The 13,724-nt window shown below is 34.5% G+C and overlaps 1 protein-coding gene across 1 annotated transcript in view; it reads right to left on the bottom strand.

Moving 5' to 3' along the window:
- The window catches only part of LOC111621188, a 7,518-nt gene extending 6,058 nt beyond the window's left edge, over positions 1 to 1,460 (bottom strand). The window contains exon 1 of the mRNA XM_023363269.1: positions 6 to 1,460. Within this exon, the coding sequence (XP_023219037.1) occupies positions 6 to 1,134 (1,129 nt within the window). The 5' untranslated portion in view covers positions 1,135 to 1,460. The remainder of the gene's footprint in view (positions 1 to 5) is intronic.
- Between the last annotated feature and the right edge of the window lie 12,264 nt (positions 1,461 to 13,724).

Genomic DNA, 13,724 nt, shown 5'->3' with positions numbered 1-13,724 from the left:
CTTACAGCAGCTCTTAGAGTTGCAACTGGATAACTTATGCCGATCACTTAAGCAATTGAAACAGAGGTTGTTTTTGGCCACCACATCGTTTCTTTGGGAGGCTTCAAGCCGTAAAAAGGAATCACAAGTGTAAACAGGATGATTTTGCTTACATAAAATACAATGAGACATAGAATTGTTACATTTCACAAACAAGCTTTTCGGTTTAACTCTATCTTGACTACACCTTGGTTTCACGAACGTGGTCTTATTAATGTTTTCTAAAATCTGAGAACGCTTTTCCAAAAATGAAATCAAATTATCTAGTTTAGGAACGTCATTCGAACTGATACTGAACTCATACTGTTTTAGAGTCTCCTTATCCAGCTTCTGAAGTACGATATTTAAAATTAAGATATCAGAAAGCTCATTCCTTTCATATCCTAGGACTTTTAGTGCTCGCATATTTCTATTGATGCTATCAATTAAACTCCTCAAACCCCTTGCTGACTCATAAGGTAATTTTACAGAGTCCAGAATCGCATTAACATGGGTTTCTACTATTAATTTCTTATTTTCGTACCTTTCTTGTAGCGCTTGAAACAATGAAGCAAACGAATCGTTTAACGTTTCTAAACTCTTAGCTTCCCCTACGAGAGCAGCCTTCAAATAATGTAGTTTTTGTTCTGCCGACAGTTGCTCGTTTGACGAAATGATATTATCAAATTGCATTTTAAAGTTACTCCATTCTTCATATTTTCCAGAGAATTTCGGTAGAGGAATCTCCGGCAACTTAATATTAGCGGAATTATTTCGAACTACGGGGCCCTGAGTCACCGTGACCACGGACGAATCTGCTTCTAATCGTTTAATACGAGACTGGATCTTAAATTTACAACTTATAATTTTGTCCTCATATTCTTCACTATTGACTATCTCAGTGTCATAATCAGTTGGGCTAGTAATGAAACCCTCAATCTCCCCGTTTAAGGTTCTCAATGACTCTTCCTTTCGACTCAACTGATCCAGTATTTCTAGATGAGTTTCTGTCTCTCTATCGTCGCTTTCAATTAAACTATCGATTTTACTAATTAATTTCGTCACACTAGCTCTTATCGAAGCGCGCTTTTTCTTTAATTTCTCGAGTTGATCCATTTTAAACTGTCTACCACGTATAACGGACAGGTAAATTCCTCCTACCTTGGATAGGTGACTTAATGAAGTTTGACCCAATCTTATTTGCTTGCGAAGTTGTCTCTCTTTTCTTCTTGATCCGCCTCGACGGACCAGATGTTTGTCGATCTTTAATGGACTGTAAAAATATGAAAGTACTGCGGTTTTGCAAAAAATAACGTTTAATGCGGAATGAAACACTGGTACAAAATGGCTGCTACAAATGACCGTTACAGAACTACTCTCGTTCACAAATTTAAAAAAAAAAATTTTTTTTTCCTTTTTTTTTATGACAAAAATACGGTGGCGCTTGAGGCGCTAACAGATTTATTTAACCTTTCTCACTACTTTTTATCTTTTGTCTTTTCTCTTCTTTCCCTCCTTTTCCCAAATTTGGGTCTATAATCCTTTGAGTCACAACTCTAGTTTTATTTAGTAATCCTTCGTCATTCACACATCTCCAAGTATTTGAAAATATTTCCTTTTCACTCAAAAATAAAATATGAATGAAGGTTTACAGCTTTGTGAAACTTTTTTTTTGAGTTTATGCTGTTGAAATAAATAAATAATAAAAATTAAAACATTTGTCGGTTTTGTTTACATGTTTATTGGGCCACATTGAAACTTGCCTTGGGCCGCATGCGGCCCACGGACCGCGGGTTGGACACCCCTGCCCTATAGCATACGTCACTACTTGCATTCATATTCCTTAGTGGGGCTCTTGGGAGCACTCTCTCTGGGGGCACGGATGGCAATTAGCTTTCTCTTGCTTTGTTTCAACTGTCAGTATATAGTTGCTTTCAACTTTGTATTTTAATTCTTATTTTCTGTCTTCTTTTTAGTCTAAATTCTGTTAGTCCTAGTTGTAAGTTAGATTAGGGAGTCTTATCTTGATTTCTGGTTAGGTTCGTCCTAGGTTATGGTAGGTTAGTTTAGTTAGTGAGTAAGTTAATGTTTAAAAAATAATAATAATAAAAAATAATAAATAAAATAAAGTAAAAATAAAATTTTGGGGTCTTGCATGTTTGTCTTTTGTCCAACTGTTCGTCTCATCTAGTTTGTCATCACATTCATTTGTTTTTTCATGCTGTCTGTCTAGCTGTTAAGTAGTATTAAGATTTGCACTCACGTTCAGTTATTCATTAGTATTAAGTGGATATAAGTCTTCCTACTAACAGCCACTTTGCATTAACTTCTGCACTTAGCTATTTGTGGTGGCACTGAATCGTTGATGTTCGCTACACTCAGGTTTTCTTTTAGACCCTTTGGAGGACTACAGCCTTGCAGCCTAAAAACTGCCTGCCAACATCAAACATAGAGGGTACAGTAGCCATACGTACACCATTCAGAGGGATCCTATCTTTCTCTACTATCTATCTCCTCTCCCTCCTTCTCCCTTTTCACTTTCCCTTACCCTCTTTTTTGCTGGCTAAACACCTTGTGAAGTCTTGTATATATATATATATATATGTATATGTTGTTATAATTTACAGTGTGTTGTTATATAATTTTGTTATTGGTTTTGTTATTTATTATATTATTTATTTATTTATATTTAATATTTCACATTATATATTTATTTATTTATCTGTATATATAATTACACCATTTGTCATGGCACAGCTTGGCCTATGTTGCCCTTGCGCCAATAAACTGTAACCAACCAACCTCTAATTTTACAGCTGATTTGCCTTTTGGAGGTGAAGTTCGTGGTGTCACCCTCTTATTCTTCTCTTCATCAGAAAAGTCAGAGAACTCACTCATAGACTGAGCCTCTGAATTTTTAAGTTTAGAGAGAGCTGCTTTCACTCTGTTTAGTGGGTTCTTACTAGCTTTTGTAGAACACACATTCCTGGTTGTTACCCCTGTTTTAGTTAGGGGTGTTTTGCTTTTCTTGTTCTCCTTTTCTGCTGTTTGGGTAGATTGTATCATCAAACATTTTGCATGGCGTGTTAGTGATTCATTTGGTGAAACAGAAATGTCTGTCTGAACTCCACATGTCTTTGTGGATTTCAGAACAGCAGCAAATGTCTTCTGTCTCACTTTTGCACTTAAAGTGACCATGCGACGTGCCTCCGGTTAAGGTATATTATTTATAGTCTTCACCCGCTGTATCTCTCTTTGCCATGTAGGACATTTTCGGGAGTAGGCAGGGTGAGCTTCTTTGCAGTTGACGCAGCATGGAGTAGTTGTACATTCAGTACTCTCATGATCTTTTCCACACTGGGCGCATGCACTTTTCCCACGGCAGGATGTTTGTGAGTGTCCAAACCGCTTGCATTTAAAGCAACGCAGCGGATTTGGAATGTATGGGCAAACTTGACAACAGAGATATCCTGCTGCAACAGAAGATGGAAATGTTGGCTTGTTGAACGTGATTATAAGATGTTTTGTAGGTATCAACTTGCCATCGTGCCTGATAGATGCGTCTGACGGCAGTGACACCTTGGTCTGAAAGGCCTATCTGGACATCTGATTCACTTTCAGACATCAAATCTGCTTCAGATATCACACCACGTGATGAGTTTAAACTCACGTGTGGTGTGATAATGACTTCTATATCTCCCAAGGTCTTTGTTGACAAAAGTTTTGCCGATTGTTGGGGTGAGGATGTTTGTAAAAGCAGGTCTCCTGACCTCAACTTTTGAATTTTTTTCAAATTTCCGATGGTGGACTGGAACAATTTTTGTATTAGAAAAGAGGAACGTTAGGACAGAGGTGTTTCATTGATAGCATGAGCTATAAAGTAAGTTGGCTGGTTGGATAAACTTTCATCCTTTGGTGGTATTATATCTGTATGTGAGATATCGGACCCGAGTAGTTACTTCCGTTAGTCCGACAACGGCAATTCGCTCACGAGTCAGGAGATAGCCGTTAAATGTTATTACCCCGTAATTTTGTAAGAGCGGTAAAGGAGGTGAGAGGGTCGTCAGTTTGGCTTAGGCGATATTCGAATAGACAACACCCAAAATGCAAGGAAAACGAACATTTAATAATCCATTTATACTAAATACATACAGAACTTTGGATACGCTATTCTAATTATATTATTCCACGTAATACCGAGAGAGAGTTTACATGGTCAGCGATCATACCTCTAGACGCGTTCAATTTCGTATTCATAGAGATTCTTCGTTCAACCAGGTGCGGCGATCGGCGTTCGGATCGGATTCTGTCGGCGATACAGATGACGATCTGGGTTGGGTTGATCGAGAGGTGATCGGGTGTAGTTCGTTGAGAGACTTCTCCGACCCCCGTTTCAGATGGCAACCCCCTTTTTATATTAGGGATCACATGATTACAATTACCAATCGTACTTATCGGTGATGACTGTCATCAGAACTCCGATTGAGAATCCGGATTCAACAAATTAGTTAATTAGAGCTAAAAAAACGATAGAAACAAACAATTTTATAGCAATTGTATACGGATTTCAAAGATTGTAGCCTGAGTTATCACTTAGCAGAAATTTGAGCTGTACTCTTTTTACAGGTGGCTGATTCGTTGATCTAATATCAATATAAACAGAAAGTAACCAACTACAGTATAACAGAAATTGACTATCAACTTTATCAGCCAATAATCTGCCTCCTCACCTCTAATTACTTTACACTAAGAGAGGACTGTATTTTTTCGCGAAATATTTATGGCCTGGAGGTGGTGACAAAACATTTATTGGTTAATACAGTCAAAAAACACATACAAGAAAGCAAATCAAAGCTTAGATCGATACAGACTTGATTACAGTTTGTACAAAATAACTCCTTCCCATCTTATATCTATGGAACACTCTTCTTTTGTTTATTGGATGAAACAAACCTTCGTTCACATGCCTGTTCACATGTTGAAAAAAGGGGAGACTGTGGCAATGCAGAGAGGAAAAGTATTAATCCAAAAGTGGCAGGATAAGAGAACTGTTACAATGCTTTCTACATTCCACAGTCCAAAATTAATTAGTACACAAACTCGGAGCGGAACACAAGTAATGAAACCGGAATGTGTCCTCCATTACAATCAGAAAATGGGAGGTGTTGATCTTTTAGATCAACATATCCATGATTATCATCTGGCAAGGAAAAGGGGCAAAAAGTACTACAAAAAAATATTTTTTTAACTGTTGGACCTCTCAATATATAACGCGCACGTTTTATATAAAAAAAAATGGTGGGGAAAGAAGTAATTTATCTTTTCTTATGAATTTAGTAGAGTGCCTGGTAATGACTTATCGCACTGAAACGATGATCGGCCAACATAGTTGAATGAGGACTCCAGGCTCTCTTAGGCTAGTTGAAAGGCATTTCCTGGCATTTATTCCCCCAACAGAAAAAAAAGCCAACCCAACAAGATGCTGTGCTGTCTGTTGCAACAGATGCGACGACAGCAGAAAGAAAATACGTAAAGAAACACGGTATTGGTGCCCAAAATGTGAGGTTGCACTATGTCCTGCACCGTGTTTTGAAATTTACCACACGAAATTATATTTTTAACTTTCATGTATAAGACAAAATTTCAATATTTTATATACATTTTATCTTTTTTGTAGTATATTGTCTTTTTTATCATTGTATCTTTTATATATTATTTTTAAATATCTTTTATCTCGTTAAATTATTTTTTATCTACTCTACTCACGAATGGCAGCTTCCCAGCAAACAACGAACCTATACGGAGAAGCTGCCATCGCAGGGATGGGATGCCCCTGTAAAGTTGCTGTCATAATGAAAAGACTCCATTTAGGAACCATCCAAGGCACAAACACAAAAACTGTTTAAAACTTTTTTTCTTTATTATTTAATAACAAGGTAATTTTCCAAGCGACTTTTTTTCCCGAAACAAGAAACTTAAAGGGTTAACAAGACCGAAAACGTTAGAAGTAATAAACTTCGGCTGCAAGATAAGGTGTATTAGTAAGTTTTTTGATATTATAGTATGCAGTCTCGAACGATTTGAAAATAATTATAGTTGTGTAGAATGTATACTCGGCCTGTAATCTACCCGCAGCTCTCCTACTGAGCAAAAGTGATGACAGAAAATTCTCTCTATAATCTCTAATTTCACCAGTATAAGTTCTATTAATAGACTATAGTCAAAACAGACTAGTATTTTAAATTTAACTGTTGTGCAGTCACGGGACGTCTGTCAGACACCCTGCGTCAGTTTTTTCAGCGGCATTTTTTTCAAAAAATTCAAGTTCTCTAATTTTTTTCAGCTGCAAAAAATGCAATAAATAATTTTCTTATAGCGCACCAAGTGTACTCGGGGGAAAAAAATGAAAAAAGTGCCGGCATCTCACAGAAGCCCTGCAAGCTTTCGGTTAGGAAAAATTCCGCAGACGCGATAATCACTATCGTCAATTGCGACCATCGCATGCATCTGCGTTATATTCGAGTTTTCAAGCGATCGCAGCTTTGATTCGCTCTTCTGCAGGTCGATTGACTTTCTTTAAGCCAATAAGTGTATTGTCACCACCCCTGGGCCATAAATATTTTGGTAATACACACCCCTACCAATCTACAGTAAATCTTTCAGTAAACTACACTGTTGGCTGAAAACAATCAAAGGAAAACTCCTTCTAAAGTTTTATTGGGTATCTTCTGTCTTTGTTGACATTACTGTAACTAATCACAGACTTGTGAAAGGAAAAATTCCCGCGAAAAGTCCCGCCTCCAACCTTCGAAGTAAAATGTAAACAATCACAATAAATTCGCTTTTTAAATCGTTTTTTAGCTCTAAACAACTAATTTAACGTTTTTGACATTAAATTAGGCAATTCGACAATATTTAGGCATGTAAATATGCTTTTAAAACTATCTAGCAATAAATATTCCCGGGAAACTCCACCTCCCTATAGTAAGTGTATGGAAGATGTTCTTGCTGTTAATTTGCATTAAAATCTTTATTTCTACTCCTATTACGCTCTAATTGGTAATTTATATTATGACAGAATCAACTTTCAACGAATGAGAGTGTTTTCAGAGCCATCTGGTCTGGATTTTCCTGCGAAGAACCAATCCACGTGATCAAAGTCAGAATGTAAACAAACGTTAAAAAATTGCTATATTCTATACTTTAGAGCGTATTTTTACTAGTTTGCATGTTATTTGACTTTACTTAGATAAGATTTTTTAACAAAAGCTTCCAGCTAAAAACTTATTACTTCCGGATGTTGCGTAATCGCAAAAAAATTAACTGATCGCTTATTATAGTGTATTATTGCATAAAGTGTAGAAAAAAATATATATATTGATAAATTTTGCGGCATTGCTTCACGATGACAATTGACTCCTCTCCCTGCTAAGTAATTTGAGAAGTAGTGTGAATTATGGCAATAACTTCTCCCCCCGCTCTAGATAGAGAGCTGAAGTTTGTTTTGTTTAAAAGAAAACAGATGTGTCTAGCTAACAAATGTTTCAAATTAAACAGAACGTTTACAGATTTTTAAATTTTTACTCTTTTCCTAAAAAATTTAAAATTTTTATTACATTTAATAATCGTAAACTGTGAGACATTTGCGGCAAAAATAATGAAAATACGCAATTCTAGCCCGATTTTAAAGCTAGATATCGGAATTTATTATTACACTCAGCGAGAAATCGCGTTTGTCCACGCGATAAATAACAGCGACAACAATTTTTCAAAACAAATTGCGCTAATTGTACAATTTTTGTTTCTTGCATAACTATTTCATTTAGGTATTGATGCAAATGCATTTTTTTTTTATTAAATTTCGAGAATATTTTTAGTTATAGATAAAAGAATTTACGCCTTCGACATCATGTCATAAATTGCCGAATTTTTGATGGTCCACCCTGTATTTTTTTTGGTTGCTTCATTTCATGCACAGAAAACATTTATATCTAAACTATCAGCAAAAAACTTTGATGGATTCTGTAATATTTTGAGCGATGTCCATTTTTATAGTAGGTGATTGATTTAAGCCTAACACACGACTATATCACATTAAAAATTGAAAATAAAATTAATATGTAAAGATCTAAGAAAACTATCTGTTAAATATTGAAAAAAACATTTTTATGAGTAAAATAAAGTAAAAACTTTGTCAATTAGTCGATTTACAACTCAGAAGAGAAGTGTTGAAAATAGAGTCATAAAACAATTAACGTTTATTGACTTTCGCGGTAGGGGGTAACGCGGGGTCTGATGACAAATTTTCTCGCAGTAGTGAGAAAATTCTACTCACTTCACTTGAAAGTGTAATATTTCTTCCCCATTTACAAACAAACCCAATAGCAATCGGTGAAACAGGAGATAAATTACAGCGAGTTGAAATTTGATATGTTTATTTTTTGTGTTTTTCATATCAAATTACATTAAATTCGATGCAAATAAAGCATTTGTGCCAATATAAAAATATTTTACACTGTTCGAAAATAGAGAAAATTGCGAAAACAAAGATGTAATTATAATTTTTTAAGCGAAGCCAATAATTTTACAATTTTAGAAAAAAAAAAATGGATTCTGTGAGACGCCCCGTGACAAAAGTGCGGCCGGTAAGTTACGCGCTTTAGGAAGGGTTAAAAAAAAATAAATATTATCCAATAATATTCCAATTATCCAATGATATTCATTGCTAAACTTGACAACAATGGGAAACGACCGTAGTTAGGCAATTCTTCTGTTTCAGTGAATTCTCTTGCTTTCTGGTTGGCTGTTTTCTTCATTGTCAGCACGTTACTTTCTGTTAGTCATTTCAACGTCTGTGCCAATCTTTTCTGTTATTACCATGTCTTCATTTTCTTGGTCATCCGAACATCCATATTTTTCTTGTCTGACTTTTAAGTTTTGCCGAAATTTTTATTGTTGGAAACAATTACGTAAATGTTGTTACGTTTTAACGTGCTTAATAATTGCGTGACGTTAATTCAGAAAAGTATTTTAATTAAAGATTTTGATTCGACTAGAAGTACTTCAGATTTTTAAGAGAATTTACAAAAAATTAAAAGTGACAAATTTCCCAAGTCAATTAACTGTCTTGTATGAGAGACAAAAAACTGGAGTGGCAAAATACTTTTTTTTTATTTCATAAGAGATATTTTCTTAGTAATGTACAGTAATACCCTGAACTTACGCGATAGGTGGGACTGAGCGATAACCGCATAAGTCGGGGTATAATTTCGCAATTTGTGTAAAATCCAAGTCTGATGTATGTAAGCTAATAAATGTTCTTGTTAATTTTATCTCATCTTTTGATTCGTTCACGGTTACAAGAAATCACCATATAGAGTCTCTCAAGTCTCCGTAGATATAACAAACACAAAAATAAATAACACAAAATAAATTGTAGCTATGTGTGGATTCCATGCGACATGTCTGAACATGTAAGCCGAACAATAGTGTGGGGGGGAGTGAGTAATCGAGAATCGCATGGCGCTCAAACAAAAGATGAATCGATGAGATTTGAAAATCGCGTAACTCCGGGTTTGCATAAGTCGAGGTATTACTGTATATTGTAACGGATGATTAGTTCGGATAATTTGCTGGGTCAAGATGCTTTGTTTTGTGCTCTTCATTTTTTTACAGTTTAGTGCGGAAATATTGTTTTAACTATGTGCTTTTGGATGGAATATTGTTTCGGAAGTGAAGAGGAAGGACCAACCATTTTTAAAACTCTTTAAATTATAACCAAAAACTGCGATTTCTGGAGAACCGGTATTTAGGGTTCCATTTAACCGGAACGATTAACGGCGTCTTATGCGCGTTACTGGATTACATTCAGATTATAAATTTTGTGGTCCTCGGGTCATTTTTGACTTAGTTATTAACTTACTTCCAGTCGGCAATCGAACATTGACATCTCGCTTCCGGCTACTTTCCACCTAATATGATCCGGACAGTTCTTCAAGGACCTCTTCAGTAATCTACCCTGAAAATTTCATAAGGCTATCTATAATAGTATTTAAATTATGGATAATTTAGTTTTGAATTTGAAATTCAACATCTAACCGACTTCCGTTTGTGCAACTAAGGTCATTCTGCATAGGCACAAGGACCTTTCTGCATAGGTTAACACTATTGAGTAGAAGATTGGTCTTTTTGGTATTACTTGTATATTAATCATAGTAAAACCATATATTTTTAGATTCGGGGTGATCTAAGGAATCTTTTGGTGTAATTTATAATAATACAGCATAATTATATAAGTTGCTATTATTAGAATTATGTTGTTTATAATAGAAATATTGATACAAATTAATACAGTGTAACGCTTTTGTAGTGATGTATGATAATATGATTACTATATATATATATAAAAACAATAAGCATATATACTTTATTTTTCTATTTTGTCTGTTTTATTGATAATACTGATATTATTAATTATTTTAAATAAACTTTATTACATACCGTTCGATATAAAATGGGGCCTTTAACTCTAGAGACGTTTCGTTCTCAAGCTAATGATATACTTGAGGAAATTAAAGACTATGTTCGTAATAATCCAAAGTGTCGCTTTGAAACTCCCAAACATACGCAATATATTTTAGACCAAGTTTCAACAGTAATTGAAATGGCAGAAGATACAATAAGTAACATTGAATTACCAGCAATATTAGAGCAAAAAATGAATTCACTTGCTAATAAAAATGATTTGGATAAATATATGAATCCATAGAAAATTATACACACTCAACAAATAATATTAGAAAACCTGGAAAAAATAAACAATAGTATGTTTACTTTTGATACTGCCGCAACTGTCATGGATAAACTAAAAGGAATTGAAAATAATCTTGCTAACTCAACCATAACTGAAAATTATAATGATATTCAACAAGTTGTTTTAGAGAAATTGAATAGAATAGAGGATAGTACAACACAACAGATCTCTCCTACATCATTATATAGTAATGTTGTCAAATATGGTAAAGCCTTAAATAGTAAACTAGAGAACCGTAAGGAGGTAGTACTAATTTATAACAAAGACAGAGAAAACACCAATAGTGACGTAGTAAGGAAAATGATCCAAATCAAATTAAAACTATCAGAAATGCATATAGGCATAGAAAAAAATAAGGAAAATACGAGGAGGAATAGCAGTCGAAGTAGAAACGAAAACAGATGCTACAATACTTGAAAAGGCCATCGATGACCAGATTCCAGATTTGGTGACCAAATGACCTAAGAAAAGATGGCCGCACATAAAAATTATTTCTGTACATACAGAAATACCTAAAGAAGATCTTCCAAAATTAATATATCAACAGAACCCATTTATATATGAAAATTACCAAATGAATGAATTCATGGATCAATTTCGGACAAAATTTACTCAAGGTAAACAGAATGCTACATACAAAAACTGGGTAATCCAGGTCTCACCTCGCATGAGAAGAGTCTTACTTGGATCAGGTAAATTAAACATTGAATGGTCACGTTGCAGGATTGTTGACTTTACTCCAATCCTGCAATGTTATAAATGCTGTGGTTACAATCACTCAGCCAGGGACTGCCAGCATACAGAGCATATCTGTAGTCATTGCACCGGTAATCATACTTATTATGACTGTCCGAATTATGATGAAGAGCCTATTTGTATTAATTGCCAACAAGAGGGAATACACGACTGTTCACATAATGCCAGAGATAGCACACGTCCATTACATCATAGAATTAAAACATCCATTGAGTCAAGAACAGATTATGGACTTGACTAACAACAAACACATTAATATATTGCAAATAAACATTGGAAGAAGCATTTCTTCCACTTCTATAATTAACAAAATTATTAAGGACTATGATATTGTGCTAATTCAAGAGCCGTACTGTCTCAACAACTTACCGAAATGCTTACCTACAAATGTTCCTGTTTTAAAAGGGACACAAGAATATCCATGGGCTATCACACTTATCCCAAATACAAATTACTCCACTATGCTGCATACTGATTATAGCTGCCAATATTTTGTATTTACAGAATTGATGTTAAACATGAAAAGAATTATACTAATAAATGTTTATCTACCAGGATGGGAAAACTCTGAGGGATTAATTAACAAACTACAATGGATTATAAATGCTTTTAAATCATCGAATATAATCATTGCCGGCGATTTTAATGCTTACTCCCCTGCTTGGGGAGGTGACAAGCTGGATGAGCGGGGGACCATTCTGGAAGAGTTTATTGGACAAAATAACTTATATATCTTAAATAACCCGTTATCGCCTCCAACCTTCACGTCACACCGAGGTGAAAGTTGGATAGATATTGCCATCTGCAACGAAAGCATGTCCCCCCAAAATTACTAACTGGATTGTTCAAGAAGAGGACAGCCTTACTAATCACGCTCTAATATCCTTTGAAATTATAGTTGACAACTCTGGCATCAATCAAACATTTAATGCGCGCACAAAATATAAACTTAACCAAGCGGACTGGATTGCAATGAAGGATTACCTTGAAATAAATTGGATTACCAACTACTCTATAGATCAAGACATTGCTACTAGTCAAATTGATAAAAATATAGATTTACTACAACAAGCTTGTAATACTTTTATTCCAAAATGCACAACAATTAGGAAATCGGTACCATGGTGGTCACAAGAATTAGAAGAGTTGCGTAAGAAAACAAGGAAAACTAGAAAACTTTACCAGCGTTGCAGAGATGATAAATTACGTACTGTACGAAGAAATGAGTATCTTCGCAGTCAAAGAATATACAAGGAACTAATTAAAAAAGAGAAAACACGCAGTTGGCAGAATTTTTGCACCATCACCTCAAAGAACCCATGGGGATATATTACAAAATTATGCAGCAATAAGTTACGGAAAACTACAATAATGACTACCTCATTGGAAAATCAAACTGAACCACGGACACTTATAGAAGAACTGTCTTCACAGCTAGACACATATTGCCCTGAAGATGACCCTAGTACAGACAATGAATTGCAAAAAGCTATTCGAATAACAATAAATGATAAATATGAAGCAGAAGACATGNGAGACTTCATTTCTGAATTCGCTGATAATTTAAACTGGGAGCTAATATGGAAAAATTATATATTTACCACTACGTTTATCGAAAAACATATTAAATATGCTAAATGGAATATAATTTCTGAACATCAATTATTAGACGAAGAATTCATGGATAAGTTTTCAAACTATCTTAATTGGGAAAAAATAGCAAAATTTCAACTTCTCTCTGATAATTTTATTAAGAAATGTATTAATAAATTAAATATGAGAATAGTTTTAAAATATCAGCGATTAAATACCGATACTCTACGGGAATTACAAGATTTTCTCCACTGGGATTTGGTTTCTCGTTATCAAATACTGAACGAAGATTTTATTCACGATTTTAAATACCATCTTTTCTGGTGTTATATTATTAAATATCAGAAACTAGATCATAAATATATTGCTGAAAACTCTCACAGTTTGTTAGTCTACATACTTCAGGATATTTGTAACATTGTTGATGATATAATGGAAAAAATAAATAAATTCGATGAAGAAGAAGAAGAAGATTAAAATCTGTAACATATCGATTTTTAAAAGAAATAAAAAAGTTAAGAGTCAATTGTTTTTTTTTTTTTTT

Source organism: Centruroides sculpturatus, unplaced genomic scaffold (genome assembly GCF_000671375.1).
Source record: "Centruroides sculpturatus isolate CEXI.00-Female unplaced genomic scaffold, Cexi_2.0 scaffold132, whole genome shotgun sequence".
Taxonomy (NCBI): domain Eukaryota; kingdom Metazoa; phylum Arthropoda; class Arachnida; order Scorpiones; family Buthidae; genus Centruroides; species Centruroides sculpturatus.
This window is presented reverse-complemented; position numbering and strand designations above follow the sequence as displayed.